Raw genomic sequence first — 21,806 nt, forward strand, 5'->3', positions numbered from 1 at the left:
CACATTTAATTCCCAACGGACACATTGATCTAATGGTGCTTGAGCTTAGAAATGGCCATGGAGAGGTCAGAAGCCACACCTTGAAGTTGGTGTTCCCAGCCCCTAGGAGCACTCTAAAAGCCTCCTAAAGGCTACGCACGGCCATTTGGGTGAAGGAGGGGGGGTTTCAGGAGGCCAAAAATGCTGTATTCAGTGTATAAGACGCACCCAGATTTTCAGCCTCTTTCTTGAGGGAAAAAGGTCCGTCTCATACTCTGAAAAATAAGGTAATTGTTGCACAGCTGAATGTCGGAAGATTTTTAAAAAAAACATTTTTAAACTATCTGTTCTTCTGAACCGGTAGTTTAAAAAAAAACGCTTACAAAAGTTTTTTAAAAAGTTCCGACAATCATGTGGCACAGCTGATTCGTCGCCCAGCTGATCATCGGAACTGTTTTTAAAAAAAAAACTTTTTAAAGGAATTTTTTTTTTAAATAACCGGTAACATTTCACCCCTGTGTTGGACCACCTGAAAAAAAAAACCAAAGACAAACCGAAGCCGGAGAAATATTAGCATGAGAAACCTTTATTAGCAAACTGTTCCCTACCGTCAAAGACTTCTGGATTTATTTTTATTTTATTTTTTTCTGCTCTTCGCGCTCCCGAGGCGGTGAATTTTGCATTGATTCGCATGTTCCGAATACTATCTCCAGGCCACCAATGGTAAGGAAGGAAAGGGTTTTGCCTAGACAAACACGACAACTTGTGAGAAGAACAGGGGGCAGGGGGCTCGTGGAAGGACACGACACCGTCGTTATCACCGATCTGGATAGACACGCGTGGCGAAGTGAAGACGAGAGTGCTTATGGTCCCAACAAAGACGGAGAAAAGAGAGAGACGCCGAATGCCACCACAATTACCCATCAAATTAGTCTTTCGGAACACAGAGCAGCTGAGACCGGATGGGTGAAGGATATCTAGGGGCACTGCTGCTTCGAGATCTGTAGCTTCTCCTTGCGAAGGTTTGGTGAATTTGGGAAGAGACGCCTTCGGTTGGGGCACCCGACGGCCTTCCCAGCAGCAGCTTCCCGCCTTCTTCTGTGCGTTAACGAAACTGGCACCTCGTGGTGATGTGTTTGCTTGTTTTTGGGGTGGTCCCTGAGATCTCCCTCTAGAGTCCAACCAGCCCTTTGCATTATCGAAGACGAAAAACATCAACGCAACCCAAAACCCGCGCGCCGTCAGGCCCAATCCCCGAGGAAGGTTAAGGAGGAGGCAGATCCGAAACTCTCGTGCAAGTGAAAACAAGATTTTCTCCACCGTCACCATCCCTTTTCCTTGTCGGCTCAACATTTTCCCCTCCTGACTCAGTGGTTCAAACGTAAAACGGGCAGCGCTCGCTCACCGAAGACGAGCTTTGCCGGCCCCCTTCGGTGAGACGACTGCCTCCATTTCTTCTTCCTTCTTCCTCCGGGGGCGGGATTCCAAGTTTCAACGTGCAAAAGCAAACATTTGTTTGTTTTTAATTCAGAACATATAAATACAGAGAACCTCTACAAAAAATAACAAGGACACGAACACACAAACTCTGTGGCAACAGAAATCTATAAAAATAGATGGGGCAGGCGCGGCTCCGCCTTCCAAATAAATACAAAATAAATACGTTTCTAAGCAGTAAAAACAAGAAATGAAACGAGAGGGGCTGGCCTCCGAAAAAAAAATTCAGAGAATTGTTTCCCCCCCACCCCACCCCTGCCTCCCCAGGAGGGCTAAACAGCCCCCTCGGGAAAGTCATAAATACGGTTGCTACAATTTTCCCTTTTTTCCCTTTGGGAGAAGGACCTCGCAGAAAAAGGAGATAAAACAGGGCAGCTCAATTTTTTCCAATCCCCCACAATGTGCTGCTCCATTATCAAACAAAGCCCTTTTTTTTGCTCCCTGTAGCAAAAAGCTACTTGTTACCCCTAACCCCCCCCCCCAAAAAAATGGTTGTAACCCACTCTCCTACACCCTAACCCAAAGTGTTGGCATCCGTCTCTGTAAGGAACTAAAGAAAGACGGAACGGACACGCGGTTCAAGAGTTTCCAAAAACGATGCTCCTCGTGAGCCAAAGGGAAGCGGGGGGGGGGGGGGGGAGAGAAAGGTTACAACAGGAAGCAGAGATTTTGTATCCCCCCCCCCTGATAATCAGCAGCGAAGACACGCCTTGACAGGGGGCCCTTCCAAAATTAAGTGCATCTCATTTTTGCAGGCTGGCAAAAATTAAATTACCGCCCTCTTTCGCTCTGTCTGTCCAGCTTTTGAGGGGGAAGGGAGGAGGAGGAAGAGGAGGAGAAGGAGAAAGAGGAGGAGGAAGAGGAGAAGGAGAAAGGAGGAGAAGGAGGAGGAAGAGATAAAAGTAACATTCCTCGTCCCTCAAACCTGTTTCTTTTTGTTTTAAATTAAATATATAGATATATATACATTGCAGTGTCAGGATTCTAATGTAAATCGCTCTCGCCCAGCAGAATGTGATGTAAACAGCAAAGATATTTGGGGGGGAGGGGTTGGGCTCTTAGCCATTTCTACCTTATCCAGGTCTTATTTGGGGAACCGAAGCCGTGGACGGGAGACGTGGACGGCCCCAACAAGAGAAACAGAGAGGGGAGGACGGATCTCTCGTCCCGCTCTCAAGCGGCTTGGGGAAAAGTGAGACGTGATTGTCCCAAAAATCTTCGGCTCCTTTAGAAGCAACTTGGGATGGTCTCCTAGCCAAAGGACAGAGAGGAGGGGTGGGGTGGGAGAGTTTCCTGGTTTGGTCCTTCACCCCCCCCCCCCAGTGCTTCTGACAGCAACCCAAAGATAAAAGCCCCCCCCACCCCACCCCTCCCTCCCTCCCTCCCCCCCAGTCCCCTCTAGGCCTGGGAGTTATCACAGCTTGGTTCGCACAACTTATTAGTGTCTTCAACCCATTCACAGAATGAAACGGCCATTCCGCCCCAAGAGCTGTCGCTCCGAGGCTCGGCCAAAGGAGTCCGCAAGAGGCCACTTGGTGGTCATCGCGACCGCACCCCCAGAGTCATCTTCAAGTTCTCGTAGACCACGTAGCTGATGCTCACGGCGGGGATCACCTTCATGAAATTGGGGGCCAGGCCCCGGTAGAGCCCAAAGGCGCCTTCGGTCTTCAGGATATGCTTGAAGAGGCCCCTCATGGTGACCTCCGGGGCACCTTCGATGGAGGCTGAAAGGGAAGGCATGAGACGGTCAACGGGGTTGGTAGCTTTCTCCAAGAGATCCTGGGATGATCTGAGGGCTCTGGGTTGGACTAGGAGAAAGTCCCTCCAAGGTCCCTTTCCTGACCTATGGATTCTATTCTCCATAGTTTCTGTGGGTCGGACAAGAACCAACGAGTACAGCATATGGAGGGAAATGCAAACTTGAACTAAGGGAACATTTCCTGATTGGGAGAGGTAAGAAGTCATGGTCCATTGGTCCAGTCTATTCCTGAACACCTCTTTGTCTGGGACGGTCTAAGGGAGGGGTCGGCAACCTTAAACACTCAAAGAGCCACAAAAGTCCTAACCGGAAGCCCCCCGTTCAATTCTGGAGCCGATCGGAAGTCCGGTTCCCCCACCATAGAGTCTCCTCTAGTGCGGCGTCCTTTTTCCTCTATCTGTCCTAACCGAAAGCTCTATCAATTGTGGAGCCAACCGGCGACAGGGAGCGGCAGCAGAGGGTTGGAAGGGCCGTGGGTGGCTGACCCCTGGTGTAAGCATTCTGGCTTGAACTAGAAGACCTCCAAGGTCCCTTCCATACCCATGATTCTGTGATTTAATATCTTACTCTTCAAGACCCACAAACCAACTACCAATGGCATGAGAAGTGGATTTTGTGGCCTTCTTCCTCATTGATATGCCATATTTCTATAATCAGGGAAGACCTATTTGGAACACGTGAGTCGGACAGTGAGGAGGGTTGGGGAGGAACCTGGGCCAGTCCTGGAGTCTGGGAAGGCTCGGACGAGGGCTCTGTGTTGGAGGCAGATATAGGGCCAGGGTCGTCTGACAGTTATCAGCTGCCTTCGGAGTCAGACATCAGTGGGACAGAAGAACAGCTGGAGCCTGTTCCCAGTGTGCGCATGCGCAGAGTGACCAGACGAAGAGAACAGCTAAAGAACAGGGCTTGACTTGGGAGTAAGGCCACAGGTGGAGGATGAATGGTCCCTCCCAGAGGGAATAAAAGAGGAGCGAAAGGGGAGTGGAGTTTGCAGGAGGCAATTTGTTCATTTGTTTCAGGAGTGTGAAGATCTGTCCATGAATCTCAGAGACTCTGTGCCCAGTCTTTCCTCGCACAGCACCTCATTGGGAAAATATTTACCTGGCAGCTTCCCAAGCTAGATGAGATCTGTGGTCATAAATGCTCCTTTGAAAGACTGTTTGCCAGGCCTCTGCTGAATGTGAATGGGAGGAATTCACATTCATTGAATCACAAAGGTTTTGTCGGGACCAGGAATCTGCTTCGTGCTTTTGGGTGACGCCTGGGGTGTTATCTTACCTTGAGCCTGCATTCGTGTCCGTACCAAAGCAAGGGGGTAGCTGGCCAATTGCCCACAAGTGCTTGACATGGTACCACAGGCCAACAGGACGAAGACCCCGGGGTCTGCGCTGTTCACGGCGTAACGCTGCAGCCAGCTGTTTTTCAACGTCTAGAAGGAAACCATCAACAGTCAACGGAGAGCCAACTTGGTTCAAGAGCCTTGAGCCAATCCCATTTGGCAGGGAGCGGTTAAGGCTTCAGAGAGAATCTGGAGCCGAAGACCGCTAGGTCTTCTGCTTGGGGTTTTGAGGGCCACCAACCACCATCTCGAGAACCTCTCTTCTTTGCCAGAGAGAAGAGCCACGTGGCTTACCTCGTAAACGGCCAGGTCAATCCCAGCATACGGAATGATCCCCAGCATGTTGGGAATGTAGCCCTTGTAGAAAGCACCGAGTCCTTCTTTGGCAAGGATGTTCTTCGCACAGTCCAGCATCCCTGTGTACTGCCCGGTTTTACGCAAAGCCATTCGGGTTTTTAGAACCTAGCCAACAAGAGGAAGAGGAAGAGTTGTGAAAAATCTAGGCAGGAGGGAGACGGGGAACAAAACCGCCTCTGGGTTGGATGCATAGAAGATTTCACGGCCAAGGAAGAGCAACGGAGCGGTAGAGGTGCACCAATATCTCTGATGAAAAAAGCCCTGGAGAACGTCAAGAGGGAAGGTTGAACGTTCTCAAACCATCTCCCCCAATCTGCCTCCCACCCTCCAGTCTTCTAGTCTCTGTTACTTTTCATAGCGTGATCAACAATGCTGTCCATCTAAGGTCAGGGGGTCTCCAAACTCGGGATCTTCAAGACTTGTGGACTTCCAACACCCAGAATTCCTCAACCGGCTGAGGAATTCTGGGAGTTGAAGCCCACAAGTCTTGAAAGTGGCCAAGTGTGGAGACCTCGGATCAAGATGGCAGCGGATCGGGGGGTCAACGTCTTCAGATCTTCAACCTCCAGCCAAGTTTGAAACCGTGCCCAGAAGAGAAAAGAAGAGAAGGCAACTCACCTCCATGGGGTAAATGCTGCTCTGTGCAATGGCTCCAGCCAACGAGCCGGCCACCAGCCTCTCGTGAATCCTCAAGACCTCTTGGTCTGTGCCGATGAAACGTTTGATCTGCCGAGAAAGGTGTTCCATGCTTAGCCTGGAGAAGTCTACGTGAGCCACAATGGCACAGTGGCTAAAGTGCAGTACTGCAGGCTATTTCTGCTGACTGCTGGCTGACGGCAATTTGGCAGTTTGAATCTCACCAGGCTCAAGGTTGTTCACTCAGCCTTCTGAGGTCGGTAAAATGAGGACCCAGATTGTTGGGGTCAATAGGCTGAGTTTGTAAACTCCTTAGAGGGCTGTAAAGCACTGTGAAGGGGTATATAAGTCTGTGCTATTGCTATCTATCTATCTATCTATCTGTCTGTCTGTCTGTCTGTCTGTCTGTCTGTCTATCTCTCTCTCTCTCATCTATCTATCTATCTATCATCTATCTATCTATCTATCTATCTATCTATCTATCTATCATCTATCTATCTATCTATCTATCATCTATCTATCTATCTATCTATCTATGTATCTATCTATGTATGTATCTATCTATCTATCTATCTATCATCTATCTATCTGTCTGTCTGTCTGTCTCTCTATATATATATATATATATCATCTATCTATCATCTATGTATCTATCTCTATCTATCATCTATCTATCTATCTATCTATCTATCTATCATCTATCTATCATCTATCTATCATCTATCTATCTATCTATCTCTATCTATCTATCTCTCTATCTATCTCTCTATCTATCTATCTATCATCTATCTATCTATCTATCTATCTCTATCTATCTATCTCTATCTATCTATCTCTCTATCTATCTCTCTATCTATCATCTATCTATCATCTATCTATCTATCTATCTATCTATCTATCTATCATCTATCTATCTATCTATCTATCTATCTATCTATCTATCATCTATCTATCTATCTATCTATCATCTATCTATCTATCTATCTATCTATCATCTATCTATCCATCCATCCATCCATCTGCTGTGGTGGCACAGTGGTTAGAATGCAGAATCGCAGGCTAACTCTGCCCACTGCCAGCAGTTCGATCCTGACCGGCTCAAAGTGGACTCAGCCTTCCAACCTTTCTGAGGGAGGGTCAAATGAGGGCGCAGATTGTTGGGGGGGGACAAGAGGCTGACTCTGTAAACCGCTTAGAGGGGGCTTTGAAGCACCGTGAAGCGGAATGTAAGTGTAAGTGCTCTTGCTATCAATTGCTTCCTTCTCCCTCCCTCAACAGCCTCCAAAATGGAACTGCACAAATCATAAATCCTTGACACGTTACCTGTTCGTAAGCCATGAATTTGATAGCCGATTCCGGGGCGATCTTCAAGACGTTGATGCCATTGCCACGCCAAAGGGACCTGGGGCCACCTTCTCTGATCATCTGAGAAAAGCCTCCAACAATGCACATGTTGTTGCTGCGAGAAGCGTGGACCTGAGAAAAGAGACCATTTTGGGTTGAGGCGGAGACCCGTTGATGCGTTTCCGGCAGTTTTTCTCACCGACACACCAAGGTACCAGTTCAATTTGTCTTAAACTGGTCCAAGGAGGTGATTCCCACAACACTGTCAAATAATTTACTAAGGCTGTATTACTATTCTTCTTCTCTTCCTTCCTAGCATCTTATCTCTCCCCACTTATGACTATAGCCATGTTGCTTCTATCTTTACAATTTGTATTGTTTTTATTTGTTTCCTAGTATGATTTGATTGCTAATTAGTAACCTTGACTATCACCATTGTATCTTTTTATTCTTGATGAATGTATTTTATTCTCCTTATGTACACTGAGAGCATCTGTACTAAAGACAAACTCCTTATGTGTCCAATCATACTTGGCCAAATAAAGAATTCTATTTGATTCCTTATTCTATTCTATACTAATTTCTATTCTATTCCATTCCATTTTCCATTCCATCTTCTATTCCTTTCCATACTCCATATTCCATTCTCTATTCTATTCTATTCCATTCCATTCCATTCCATTTTCCATTCCAATTCCATTTCCATTTCCATTCCAATTCTATTCCATTCCATATTGCATATTCTATTCTATCCTATTCCATTCCATTCCATTTTCCATTCCAATTCTATTCTATTCCATTCCATTCCATTCCAATTCTATTCCATATTCCATTTCATTTTCTATTCCATTCCATATTCCATATTCTATCCTATTCTATTCTATTCCATTCCAATTCCAATTCTATTCCATTCCATTCCATTCCATATTCCATATTCCATATTCCATATTCCATATTCCATATTCTATTCTATCCTATCCTATCCTATCCTATCCTATCCCATCCCATCCCATCCCATCCCATTTTTAAAAGGTGGAAGCTTTAGGGGAAAACAAGGTCCAAAGAAAACATGGACTTTGGTACAGCAGCTAAATCCACACCAAATTTGATAAAAGTAAGTGTGGATGGACAGCTTGGACCGCTTCCGCGCAAAGTCCAAAGTCCTCGTTTGACACGCAACAAGAACTCTGCTGTCCTTTGATCGCGCACAACAGGGAAAACAGTGCTACCAAGTCATGAGTCATCTCGCGCACCACCGAGACCTGTCCTGCCAAGGCTGGACCCATAAAGACCGAAGGGTCATTCATCAACGCGGTGACATGGGTCGAAGCTTGCCAATTCTATAGGGACGTGTAGTACTTTGGGAGGCGAAGCATGACCAGAATGATGTAAGGACGATTCTTATGCAAAAGGCAAATGTCCAAGAACTTTGGCCGGGTGTCACAAGTTTGAACTTTCATATTGGTTTCCTGAAGTTGGCAGTGGTTGCCAATTTTGGGCCATTGACATGGTGGCTTTGAAGCATTCTGTTGTGACCCGCCAGCAAGCAGCGGAGCTGGTGGCAGATTCGGACAGTGGGGAGGGTTGGGGAGGAAGATGGGCCAGTCCTGGAGTCTGGGGAAGGCTCTGATGAGGTCTCTGTGTCGGAGGCAGAGAGGGGGCCAGGGCCATATGCCGGTTATCAGCTGCCTTCAAAGTCAGACATCAGTGAGGCAGAAGAACAGCTGGAGCCTGTTCCCAGTGTGCGCATGCGCAGAGCTGCCAGGAGAAGGGAACAGCTAAGGAACAGGGGTCTACTTGGGAGTAAGGCCACAGGTGGACGATGAATGGCATCTCCCAGAGGAAATAAAAGAGGAGCAAAAGGGGAGTGGAGCTTGCAGGAGGCCATTAGTTCGCTTCATTGGTTCGTGACTCTCCAAGTCTCCTTGCCAAGTTCTGCAGATATCGACCTGTCAGCTCTCCAAGTCAGAGAAGGTCTGTGACTGTAAATTCACCTTTGAAAGACTTTGCTGGAGGTGAATGAGCAGAATTCACAGTAGATTAATAAAAATGGCTTTGTTGGGACAAGGAGTCTGCTTTGTGGTTTGGGGAAGCCGAGATCAGAACACATCCAAGTATTCCCTCTATTCCAGGGGTGTCAAACTTGATTTCATTGAGGGCTGCACCAGGGTTGTATTTGACCTCAGGTGGGCATGGCCAGCTCGACGTCACTCATGTTGGGGGGGGGGGGGCACCAGTACCGGCTCGAGCCCTCTGCTGGCGAAAACGTGCACTTGAGATCCGTTTCCTGCTGCAACAGTCTCCTGCAACCCTTTGCCGGTGAAAATGGAGGTCTGGAGGGCAGCATACAGTCCTCCCGAGCTCTATTTTCACTAGCAAAGGCTTGCAGGAGTATGTCGCGGCAGAAAACGGAGCTCAACCAACCTGTTGCAACAGCCTCCTGCAACCCTTTGCCAGTGGAAATAGAGCTCCGGAGGACAGCATGCGGCCCTCTAGACCTCCATTTTTACTGGCAGGGGCACCACGGGCCGGTCCTTCGTTGTTTCCAGGGAGACCCTAAGGGCCAGCTCTAAGGACCTCCAGTAGACCGAAGCTTCCATGCCTTGGTGGTCTTTCCTACCTGCATGAGCACCTTCAGACGATCCAGGGGAGCGGTACAGGTCCTGGATACAGCGCCGGCGCCTCCTCCTGCCACCAGGTGACGCCACCACATCCCCGTCTGCCTCTCTTCTATGGTGAATTCATCCGGGACGGCGAGATTCTCCCCCACATCGAAAATCTGAAAGGCAACCAAGCCAAGACCTATCAGCCTCTGCCGCCATCATCAGGGCACTCTGAAGATGCTAAAGAACTTTTCCGTCGGAAAATGAGCACCGGTTTCCTGTAGCCGCACAGGGACAACTGCAGGTGGTCCTCAACTTACGACGATTCGTTTGAGGGGCCATTTTTCAAAGTTACAACCGCATGGAAAAACACGAACGTTTTTCACACTTGGCAGCATATGATCCAAAATGACGGTTTTCGTGTTTTGTTTTTTTTAAATTTGCTGGTCTGGGACCGCCATAAAAAAATTTGCTCTGGTTCTACGTGCGCATGAGATCTTCCCGTCTTACCGTTGAGTGTTTCCAGTACAGGATAATTTCTGGAATATTCTCCACCGGGTGCAAAAGGTGATAATCCCTCCATTCGTTCCAATCGATCGTCATCGTCCCGTTTCTATCCATGCTGCGGGAATCGGCCGGGAGGGAAAAGGGAAGAGGGAATTAAACCTGTGCTACCATATTTTTCAGAGAATAAAACGCACCGGAGTATAAGACGTACCAATGTTTTCAAGAAGCAAATTAAAAAAATAAAGTTTTTGCACTCTGCAAACCTCCCAAAAGGGGTCCGTTTTTTGCGAAAACGGGTCCGTTTCCCCCCCCCAAAAAGGCCTAAATAGCCTTTAGGAGGCTTGTCAAGTGCTCCTGGGGGGGTACCCCCCCAAAACGAACAAAAAATGGCCCGTTTTCCACAAAAATTGAGCCATTTTGTCAAAAAAAGGGCATGCATAGCCTTTAGGAGGCTTATAGAGTGCTCCTGGGGGCTGCTGGGGCAAAATTGAGCAAAAGACAGCTTGTTTCTTGCTCATTTCTGCCCTCCCCAGCCCCCAGGAGCTCTCTGAAAGCCTCCTAAAGGCTCTGCACGGCCATTTTGGTGAAGGGCGCGGGGTTTGGGGAGGCAAAAAATGCTGCATTCGGTGTATAAGACGCACCCGGATTTTCAGCCTCTTTTTTAAGGGAAAAAGGTGCGTCTTATACTCCCCAAAATACGGTAATTTTAAAAACTACAGCTTCTTTAATTAGACACTATTAACAGGAGATTTCTGGCAACGAGGGAGAATAACCGATCCGGTTACTTCCAGGTCGTTATTCTAGAGTCCATGATATTTTTTCCCGAAAGGTCAGAGTTTACGATTTTATGACTTAAAATAATTCGCTGCATAAAACAAGTTTTTGGGTGGGCTCAAAGCTCTTTCCGCTGAGAAATTAAGAGGTTTTTTTACCAGGTGGATTTTGATACTGCTTGGGAAAGCGATCGTTAAACATTGTCCCTGATCCTTCGTTGCCAGACCTGCGAGAAACATGCAACTCGCTTCAAACTTCACCAAGGGGGGGAGGAAGGGGGGAATGTTGGGAGATACACAAGGACAAGAGGCCGGGCAGAGGTAGACCTCATGGTACTTACTAAGTGACAGGACCCCAGGCGTGCCCTGTCCTTATTCTGACAGACAGACAGGCAGTCAGGCAAGCAAAGGGGAGAAGGCAGAGAGAGAGACAAGTAAGTGATGGTTAAAAATCGGGTGCTGCCAGCTCACAAAAAGTATTTTGAGATACTTATGCTTGTACAGATGAAAAACATATGGAAAAACAGAGTGCTGACGATAGATTGATAGATAGATAGATAGATAGATAGATAGATAGATAGATAGATAGATAGATAGATAAATAAATAGATAGATAGCAGATAGAGATTGATAGATGGATGATAGATAGATAGATAGATAGATAGATAGATAGATAGATAGATAGATAGATAGATAGATAGATATAGGTGGATGGAGATAGATAGATGGTAGATGGATGGATGGATAGATAGATAGGTGGATGGATGATAGATAGATGATAGATAGATAGATAGATAGATAGATAGATAGATAGATAGATAAATAAATAGATAGATAGCAGATAGAGATTGATAGATGGATGATAGATAGATAGATAGATAGATAGATAGATAGATAGATAGATAGATAGATATAGGTGGATGGAGATAGATAGATGGTAGATGGATGGATGGATAGATAGATAGGTGGATGGATGATAGATAGATGATAGATAGATAGATAGATAGATAGATAGATAGATAGCAGATAGATAGATAGATAGATAGATAGATAGATAGATAGATAGATAGATAGATAAATAGATAGATAGCAGATAGATAGATAGATAGATAGATAGATAGATAGATAGATAGATAGATAGATAGATGGATGGATGGATGGATGGATGGATGGATGGATGGATGGATGGTTAGATAGATAGGTGGATGGATGATAGATAGATGCTGCAACACTGGAATTTTTAAAGATGTTTTTGGATAACCATTTGTCTGAAGTGGTGCAGGGTTTCCTGCTTGAGAAGCGGGTTGGACTTGAAGACCTCCAAGGTCCCTTGCAACTGTTATTCTATTCTATTGTACTCTACACTACATTCTACTCTCCTCTACTCTCTATATTCTATTCTATTCTAATTTCTTATTCCATTCCCTATTCCATTCCACTATTCTGTTCTATTCTATAGATTGATGGATGGATGTAGTTAGCTAGTTAGTTAAAGAGCTAACAGACAGATAGACAGACAGACAGACATGTGGGCAGCTTGTTCCTTGACTGGCTATTACGACGGAAGGATTAAGGGGGAAATCAATGGCAAAGCGAAGTGTTTGTGCAGAGATGGGGCTCCTTTACCTCTTGAGGATTTTCTCCGCCTGCTGTTCGGAGATCTTGACGCCCAGATCCCGGAGGGACTGCATGATCTCCTGAGCGTCGATGCGACCTGCGACATCCAGACGAGAGGGGTGGGAGGGGGGAGAGAGAAGAAAGAGAGAAGTGAACCTCAAAGCTCGCGATATGCAAAAGGGGACAGCCAAAAACCAACCCGCCGGTCTGCTCACCGTCATTCTTTTTGTCCAAGCTCTTGAAGACCAGCCTCAGTTTCTTCTCGTGGTCCTGGAGGTAGTGGACAAATTCTTCAAAGTCCAACTGGCCATCCAGATCCTTATCTCCAGCTTTTACGATTTTCTGCAAGGAGGGGGGGGGGGAGAAAATGACAAAAAAAAAAAAATCTTTGGTTGGCTACATCACTGCTACTGTTCAGGGGCAAGGAAGCACCTTTTGAAAGCTCTGGTTCCTATTTATAAATTAAAGTGTTAAATTATAAATATTTATAAATTAAAGGCAACAAAATGTTCAAATTGACAAGCGCAACTCGGCCCACCGGGTTTAAAACAAAAACATTACTCTCTTCCGAGGAATGGGAAAAGAGGCAAAGGATCGCGTGCCCGAATTGGATATCCCAAACTTCTCCAATGTTTTAAAATACGGATTTTGGAAAGAAGAGGTTGATTCCTTCATCCTGGAGAAGAATGGGGCTTTTTAAAAATTATTATCCTAAAAGATATGGTGGCTTCTACCAGATATATGGGATAAATGGTATAGGTGGATGGAGGCAAGAAACAAGAATCAATGAAGGAATATAACAAAAGTCAAAAATAAGAGTTACGAGTAAAATGGGAGAGTTAAGAATGGTGAAATCCAAATGAAATACAATAGAAGGGGAAATAATATAAGGTGAGCGGTATCGATTGATAATTGCTATTAGAAAGAACAGGAAGCTCCTGTTTGTATTGCGTTGGGTAAATGTGTTGTGCGTCTTAAGTTCTGCGTGTGTGTGTGTGTGTTTTACATGTTTGTTAATAAAATTGAAAAATTGAAAAGAAAAAAAAAGCCCCAAGGTCAACCTAACTATCTGAACGCTGGCTTTTTAGCCTTTCCCCTGGAAAATAAATATTTTTCTTTTGCTTTAATAAGGAGAACCAACAGGAAAACTAGCTATTTCTGGGGGAATCTAACCGCCGCTGGAAAACTTGCTGGCTAAGCTAAGAAACATTAAGAAGCGATCGTTAAAGGCTCTAAAACAAGCCAGAACTGGTTTGGATGCCTTGCAGATATATTCTTGTGCAAGAACCTGGGGGAAACTAGAATTCGGGAGCAAAGTGTCTCTTTGCAAAAGAGATTAAGAGATGGCAAGGTCAGGTTGTTTCAGAAATAAATACCCTTCACCCTGAACATTCCCGCCAGCAGAAACAGTTCCTTCCAGCCGTCATGAGACAGGAGGGCGAGAGGGTGAGAATAGAATGGCAGAGTTGGAAGGGACCTTGGAGGTCTTCTAGTCCAACCCCCTACTCAGGCAGGAAACCCTACACCACTACAGACAAAGGGTTTTCCAACATCTTCTTCAAAACTCCCAGTGTTGGAGCATTCACAACTTCTGGAGGCAAGCTGTTCCACTGATTAATTGTCCTCACGGTCAGGACATTTCTCCTTAGTTCTAAGTTGCTTCTCTCCTTCATGAGTTTCCACCTATTGCTTCTTGTTCTGCCCTTCAGTGCTTTGGAGAATAGCTTGACCCCCTCTTCTTTGGGGCAACCCCTGAGATATTGGAACAATGCTATCCTGTCTCCCCTAGTCCTTTTTCTTCTAAGGATCCTCAGAGTGCAGCACAAGAAAATCCAATATGGGCTCCATTTACCGATTCCCAAGGCATTCAACAGTATCCAAGAACAGAATGATGATAGAATATGAGAGTTGGAAGGGACCTTGGAGGTCATCTAGTCCAAACCCGAGGCCCTACCCCATTTCTGACAGATGGCAGTCCAGTCTCCTCTTGAAAGCTTCCAGGGATGAAGCTCCCACAACCTCTGAAGGCAACTTCTGTTCCCTTGGTTGATTGTTCTCACTGTCAGAAAAATTCCTTATTTCTAGGTTGAATCTCTCCTGTTTCCATCCATTATTCCTCGTCTGGCCTTCGGGTGCTTTGGAGAATAGCTTGACCCCCTCCTCTCTGGGGCATCCCCTCAAATATTAGAAGACTGCCTGGTCCTTCTCTTCCCTAGACTAACCATGCCCAGTTCCTGCAACCGTTCATCGTATGTTTTAGCCTCCAGTCCCTTAATCCTCTTCGTTTCTCTTCTCTGCACTCTTTCTAGAGTCTCCACATCTTTTCTACATCGTGGCCACCAAAATGGATGCAGCTCTCCAAGTGTGTTCTTACCAAAAAGCATTATAGAGTGGTACTTAACACTTAACGCATTCTTGTCCCTCTGTTAATGCAGCCAATCTTGGCTTGCTCAACCCAGTTGCGCCACCTGCTTTGCATAGTGGGTTTAGTGAGACAGACCTGGTTTTGAATAAAGGAAGGAAAGGGTTTCTTTCTGCGCTGAAAACTCGTGACTTTGAAGGCCTTAGGAATCACCAACATACTCAAGCTATTGTCCCACCATCGATGACTAAATAAACTGCAACCAGACTGGGAGGTTAAAGCCGAAAAACAAACAAATGATGCGATTGTTACTTCCACGGCGTAGCCAAGGTATCAATTTTTTCATAGCAATAAAATAACACGGCTCCACCTCTGGAAGGAACAGCCCGACAGTGTCTCATCTAGGCGAGTTACTCATCCTCACACGGCACGATGATCTCAGTCATCCATCTTTCCTATAAGCACCTAGGACAGGGCTCAGCAATCTGTGGCTCTCGAGCCGCGTGTGGCTCTTTCATCCCTCTGCTGCAGCTTCCTCTCGCCAGTCGGCTCCACAATTGATAGAGCTTTCAGTTAGGACAGGGAGAGGAAAAAGGATGGTGCGCTAGAAGGAGACTCTATGGTGGGGGGGGGGGGTGTACCAGAGTTCCAGTCGGCAAAGGAAAAAGGATGCCACGCTAGGAAGAGACTCTATGGTGGGGAGGGGGGGCAGAGAAGGGGCCAGGGCCGTATGTCAGTTATCAGCTGCCTTCAGAGTCAGACATCAGTGAGGCAGAAGAACAGCTGGAGCCTGTTCCCAGTGTATGCATCCGCAGAGCTGCCAGACAAAGGGAACAGCTAAAGAACAAGGATCGATTTGAGAGTAAGGCCACAGGTGGACAATGAACGGCCCCTCCCAGAGGAAATAAAAGAGGAGCAAAGGGGGAGTGGAGTTTGCAGGAGGTAATCAGTTCATTCCTGTATTCTTGCCAAGTATTGTGGCATCTGAAAGATACCGGCCTGGCCACTCTCCAAGCCTGATCAAGGTCAGTCATTATGAACTAAGACGGTGGGAGGAGAAAGACTTTGCTGGAGAGGAATACACTGTAAATTAAATAGAAGGGGTTTATCGGGACAGGGACCCGGCTTCGTGCTGCTGGGGTCAGAACAATTGGCTTGCATGGAGCATCCCACTAGAGATTTTAAGCCCCGTAATCTGTCCTCATGTTTGTCGGCCAGATGAAGCTCGATCTGGAGTTCAGGGCCCCATCTCTTAGCAAATCAAACCACGAAAAGCAGCCAAGCAGCTGGTGCACCATAAGCCAACATCCTGCAAAAATCAAAGCCCTGGCACGGGGCTGCATAAGTGCAGCTGTCGACAAATAATTATGATTTTGTTCAGAGAGAGAATTATTACATTAAAATTGTACTCGAGAGGCGTTATGTCCCTTCCCGCTCAACAGCTGAAGTTGGGACCGTTATATAATTTAAGCCCGGGTTTTTTTTTTTCTGGTCGGTAAGGACATCCAGCCACCCTTTGCAATGACCTTTGTTACTTTCAAGCTGACCAACGCACCAGACAATCATATGATGGTTGTAAAAAGGAGAGAGAGAGAGAGAGAGAGAGAGAGAGGGAGGGAGGGAGGGAGGGAGGGAGGGAGGGAGGGAGGGAGGGAGAGAGAGAGAGAGAGAGAGAGAGAGAGAGAGAGAGAGAGAGAGAATGAGAGCAGGCATCATCGCTTACAGGCTAAAGATAGAAAGAGGCGAGTCAGCAGAAGACAGCAAGGGCAAACTTATTCAGAGTTCCCCCCCACCCCCAGCCAAAGGACCCCCATTTGGGGGCCTTAATAAATCAACCCTGGAGCCGCCCTAAAATGCAGAATTCTCCTCCCCAGAAATTTTGCCACGGATCGCACCGAAGGAGGAAGAAGGAACTTCAATTGGCATGAAGGCTCTTATTGGCTCAGTTTGGGTGTTTCTAAAATTGCAACAGGCAACGTCCCGCCCGGTGCCAAAATATTTCAGCTCTTTGCGTTCTCGCAGCGAAGAAGGGAATCAAACTGGGAAACCGAAGATTCCCATTTCCTGAAATCCATGGAAAAGTCTTTCCTTGCAACTAAGACACCGCAAATGCCTTTGGGGGCTAAAATTTGAGTCTTTTTTTAGGGGGGGGGAGCTTTTTAGCCTGCGGGTGTCGTTATCAAGAGATCTGGGGAATGAGCTACGGGGAAAGAGGTGCTTGAGACAGATTGGGCCAAATGTCAATGCAAGAGAACAGCCTGTGGGGGATAGGTCCACGGGCAATTCTGAAATTACGACGTTGTCATGTGCTCCTGCTGGACCTGGAGTTATCTCTCTAGGTCAATTAATGATTAATCAATGCCGTCATAAAAAAAAAGAGAACACCTGTTATCTGGTACTCAGCATGTGGAACTGAAAATCGAACCCTACAGAGATGCCTACAGAGTCTTGGTGGTGCCCTGAACACCAAAACCTACAGAGATGCCTACACCCAGTCAAAAGGGTTGGTTTTGCCCTGAACATCAATCCCTACAGAGATGCCTACACCCAGTCAAAAATGTTGGTGGTGCCCTGAACATCAAACCCTACAGAGATGCTTACACCCAGTAAGAAGGGTTGGTGGTGCCCTGAACATCAATCCCTACAGAGATGCCTACACCCAGTCAAAAATGTTGGTGGTGTCCTGAACACCAAACCCTACAGAGATGCCTACACCCAGTCAAAAGGGTTGGTTTTGCCCTGAACATCAATCCCTACAGAGATGCCTACACCCAGTCAAAAATGTTGGTGGTGTCCTGAACACCAAACCCTACAGAGATGCCTACACCCAGTCAAAAGGGTTGGTTTTGCCCTGAACATCAATCCCTACAGAGATGCCTACACCCAGTCAAAAATGTTGGTGGTGCCCTGAACATCAAACCCTACAGAGATGCTTACACCCAGTCAAAAATGTTGGTGGTGCCCTGAACATCAAACCCTACAGAGATGCTTACACCCAGTCAAAAATGTTGGTGGTGCCCTGAACATCAAACCCTACAGAGATGCCTACACCCAGTCAAAAGGGCTGGTGGTGCCCTGAACATCAAACCCTACAGAGATGCTTACACCCAGTCAAAAATGTTGGTGGTGCCCTGAACATCAAACCCTACAGAGATGCTTACACCCAGTCAAAAATGTTGGTGGTGTCCTGAATATCAAACCCTACAGAGATGCCTACACCCAGTCAAAAGGGCTGGTGGTGCCCCGGTGAAACACAAATTACTGGCAACCCACACAGTCCTTTTTCAAGGGTGTGCCACAATTCTGTGTTGGTGGGGACAATGATTAGGAACTGCTGCTATTAAATTCTGCAAGTATGACAGGAAGTCCGAGTTGTTACACTCCTGCTTCCCATCTCCAGTGTCCCAAGTCTGGAATTAGCCCTGGCTGAGACCTTCCATTGAGGTCTTCCTCCGTTCAACTCACGGGTGTCGGTGAGCTGAGTGGATCAGGACCTCAGCTGGAGGCTCCAACATTTATTGTTTAACAAAAGCAACCTCACCAGCTCCATCCTTTCGGCCTTAAAATCACTTGCCATGCCCCAAAAAGTGCCTTCTAGGAATGTGGTCTACCCGGGCTCATCGGCCAGGGATGCGGTTTCCAGGAAAGAAACTCAAGCGAGAGACTTCCCAGGTCCTTGCTCAAGTGATACAGGTGAATGCAGGCTTCTTCTTAGTGCACATCTGCATAAGCCAGGTTTGGAAATTTCGCCCCAGGGCAATTTCTAGACCAGCCCATCCTGGTTGAAAGTTGAGGAGTTAAAAAAAAAAAACATAAATCATTTCGAAGATGCACCGCCTTCCATCAACTATCTCCAAGTTATTTCTTCCCCTTCCTCCTCTTTCCTTTCTCCTTTTCCTCCTTCTCCTCCAACTTCTCTTCCTCCTGTTTCCTTTCTCCTCGTCCTCTTCCCTTTCTTCTCCTCTTCCCCTTTTCCTTTTCCTCCTCCTTTCTCCTTTTCCTTTTCCTCTTTCCCTTTCCTTTTCCTCCTCTTCCCCTTCTCCTTCTTCTCCCCTTTCTTCTCTTCCTTTTCTTCTTCCTCCATCACCACTTCCCTTCTCCTCCTCCTTCCCCTCTTCCCCTTTTCCTCCTCCTCTTCCCTTTCCTTTTTGTCCTCTTCCCTTCTCCTCCTTCTCCTCCCCTTTCTCCTCTTCCTTTTCTTCCTCCTCCATCACCACCACTTCCCCTTCTCCTCTCCCCCTTCTCCTTTTCCCCTTTTCCTCCTCTTCCCTTTCCTCTTCCCCTTCTCCTCCTTTTCCCCTTTCTCTTCTTCCTTTTCTTCCTCCTCCATCACCACCACTTCCCCTTCTCCTCCTCCTTCTCCTCTTCTTCTTTTCCTCCTCCCCTTCTCCTTTTCCCCTTTTCCTCCTCTTCCCCTTCTCCTCCTCTTCCCCTTCTCCTCCTCCTTCTCTCCCCTCTCTCCTCCTTCTCATTTTCCACCTCTTCCCCTCCTCCTGATCTTCTCCGAGGTGACTCTCCCCACCATGTCTCTGCACTTTGGGCAGGGTCAGGAACTACGGTAAAAGCAAGTCCCTCAGGCCGGAAGACTCCTCTCCAACCTAGGTGAAGATGACGGGAACTATAGTTCCCACCTCTCCAAAAGGTGCCCGGCTCGGGTCACGAGAACAGGCTCGGCTTGAAGAAAAAGCCCACAAGCGTTTTCAAAGGAAGTCAGAGAAATTCCATCTGCGTTACTCATTCCGCTGTCCCCATGACACCGAGGCAGGAGGAAATCTTCCCCGGCACGCCAAATTATGCACTCCAATAAACTCAAACCCAACGGGCGATCGGAAGTCACAAAGGCTTCACTTTGGAGAAAAGTAGGTCAGTTGGGAAGAGAGGAAGGAACTAAGACTGAACGTAGGAAGTTCTTAAGTGAAGAGACCGAGAAAGTAGACTCTTTACGCCCCGCTGCTCTGCCTCTTTTGATATACACAAAAGTGGAAAGGCAAAACCAGAGAAGGAGCACACAAACCCTTCAGGGGTTACCGCCTTGTCGTGGCGAAGGGGCTTGCACAGCTCAACGAAGCTAGGAGCAGGATGAGGAGGGAAGGGGTAAAGCAGAGACAGCAAGGGTGGGGAATGTGGAGGAGAGAGAGAGAAGTGGAAGAGGAGGAGAGGGGAAGAAGAAAGGAGGAAGGAGAGGAGGAAGGAGAGGAGGAAAGAAGAAGGTAGAGAAGGGAGGTTGAGAAGATGGAAGGAGTAAGGTTGTTGCAAAATAAGATGGAAGCACGGGGTGGCAGAATGTGTGTGTGTGTGTGTGTAAAAATAATTATAGAGACCAGTGATGAATAGACAAAAGTTAAATAGCAATGATAAAAATGTATACTTAGGAATGAACTTGAATGGGAAAAATAAAATTAAAAATTAAAAAAGGAAGCTATAACCTAGGCTGCGCAGGGCCACAAGAGAAAACGGGATTCCCCGGAGAAGGAAAGGGCAACCCACTCCAGGATCTTTTGCCATGAAAACCCCACGGACAGCACCAAAAAGGCAAAAAAGATAGACCGACGCTGGAAGTTGAAGTCGGAAGGTGTCCAAATATGCTACAGGGGAAGAGCAACTGGTAGCGGCAGAAAGAGTGAAGCGAAAGCCGAAAGGAGAAAAAAGGGAAATTGAGAAGGGATCCCCAAATCAAAGAGAAATGCAGGGGAGGGGGGAAGCAATGAGGGTCCCAACCAGGGCCGGCCAACTTCTCTTTGAGATGCTAATGGGGCGAATCTCTCTTTTTCTCCATCTGAAAGGCTTTGATGAAGGGGAGAAGAAAGGGAAAGAAGCGGGGAAGAAGGGGGAAGAAGGAGGGAAGGAGGGGGGAAGAAGGGGAGAAGGGGGAAGGAGGGGGGAAGAAGGGGAGAAGGGGGAAGGAGGAGGGAAGAAGGACGGGAAGAAGGGGGAAGGAGGGGGAAGAAGAGGGAAGAAGGGGGAAAGAGGGGGGAAGGAGGGAAGGAGAGAAGGAGGGAAGAAGGGGGAAGAAAGGGAAGGAGGGGGAAACAAGGGGAGAAGAAGGGGAGAAGGAGGAGGGAAGAAGAGGAGAAGAAGGGGGAAAGAATTGGGGGAGAAGACCACACACACACACACCCTGGTGGCTTCTTTGCCACACCAAACCGAAGAAAACTGCCTCTTTGGCTTCCTCCTCACCTGCTTCCACTGCCGATAGGTGGAGAATTCCTGGGAAGGGATCAAGAGGCTCAACCTGAAGATGGATTTCAGCCCGGCGGGGAGGCCCCTCGACTCAAAGTACTCAAACTCCCCCTGGAAAGCGCCGAAGTTTGGCACATAGAGGCACAGGCAAAGCATCTCCCCCCTCGCCCGAGTTGCGTGGTCACGATAGATCCCACCGGCTGGATTTCTCTCTCTCTCTCTCTCTCTCTCCCTTTGCTCTGTCAGTCGTGGCCTTGCCGGGAAGAGAGGAAATGCCGAAATGCCGGGCTAGTGGGCATGACGCCCAGGTATGACCGGGGCTGTCTCGGCTGCCATTGGCTGAGCCGGCCCTGCCCTCCTACTACAAAAGGGAAGTCTGCGGCTGGGGGAAATCTAGAGCTCTGCCTGTTCTCTGCCAAGGCATGTGATGGGAGGGCGTTGCCCCCACCCGGGCCTTTCGTAAAAGCTTCACACACACACGTCACTCACTTTCCCTGCTGGCAGGGAAGATTTAACTCTCTCCAAGCCTGCAGAGCTGAGAGAGAGAGAAAGAGAGAGAGAAAGAGAGGGAGGGAGAGAGAGAGGGAGGGAGAAAGAAACACACACAGAGAGAGAAACAAAGAGAGAGAGAAAGAAACAGAGAGAGAGAGAGAGAAACAGAGAGAGAGAGAAAAACAGAGAGAGAGAGAAGCAGAGAAAAAAGAGACACAGAGAGAGACACACACACAAACCCACAGAGACAGAGACGGAGACAGAGAGAGAGAGAGCGACAGACAGACAGAGAAAGAGAGACAGAGACAGAGAGAAAGGGAGAGTCAGAGAGAAAAGGAGAGAGAAAGAGAGAGAGACATAC

The 21,806-nt window shown here is 47.3% G+C and overlaps 1 protein-coding gene across 3 annotated transcripts in view; it reads right to left on the reverse strand.

Annotated features, from left to right (window-relative positions):
- Nucleotides 1-604: 604 nt before the first annotated feature.
- SLC25A25 (solute carrier family 25 member 25) overlaps nucleotides 605-21,806 on the reverse strand; it is a 50,842-nt gene continuing 29,640 nt past the window's right edge. For 2 of the 3 annotated variants that reach the window (XM_081967282.1, XM_081967283.1), the window contains exons 2-10: nucleotides 12,627-12,753; nucleotides 12,421-12,508; nucleotides 10,025-10,136; nucleotides 9,532-9,690; nucleotides 6,891-7,043; nucleotides 5,550-5,657; nucleotides 4,869-5,036; nucleotides 4,514-4,664; nucleotides 605-3,200 (exon numbers count right to left, since the gene is read on the reverse strand). In XM_081967282.1, coding sequence (XP_081823408.1) covers nucleotides 3,016-3,200; nucleotides 4,514-4,664; nucleotides 4,869-5,036; nucleotides 5,550-5,657; nucleotides 6,891-7,043; nucleotides 9,532-9,690; nucleotides 10,025-10,136; nucleotides 12,421-12,508; nucleotides 12,627-12,753 — 1,251 coding nt within the window. In that variant the 3' untranslated portion in view covers nucleotides 605-3,015. Of the gene's footprint in view, nucleotides 3,201-4,513; nucleotides 4,665-4,868; nucleotides 5,037-5,549; nucleotides 5,658-6,890; nucleotides 7,044-9,531; nucleotides 9,691-10,024; nucleotides 10,137-12,420; nucleotides 12,509-12,626; nucleotides 12,754-20,950; nucleotides 21,323-21,806 lie in introns of those variants that run through there. The other variant, XM_081967284.1, reaches the window with a different exon arrangement.

This window comes from Natrix helvetica (assembly GCF_964273705.1).
Source record: "Natrix helvetica genome assembly, chromosome: 15".
Lineage (NCBI taxonomy): Eukaryota > Metazoa > Chordata > Lepidosauria > Squamata > Natricidae > Natrix > Natrix helvetica.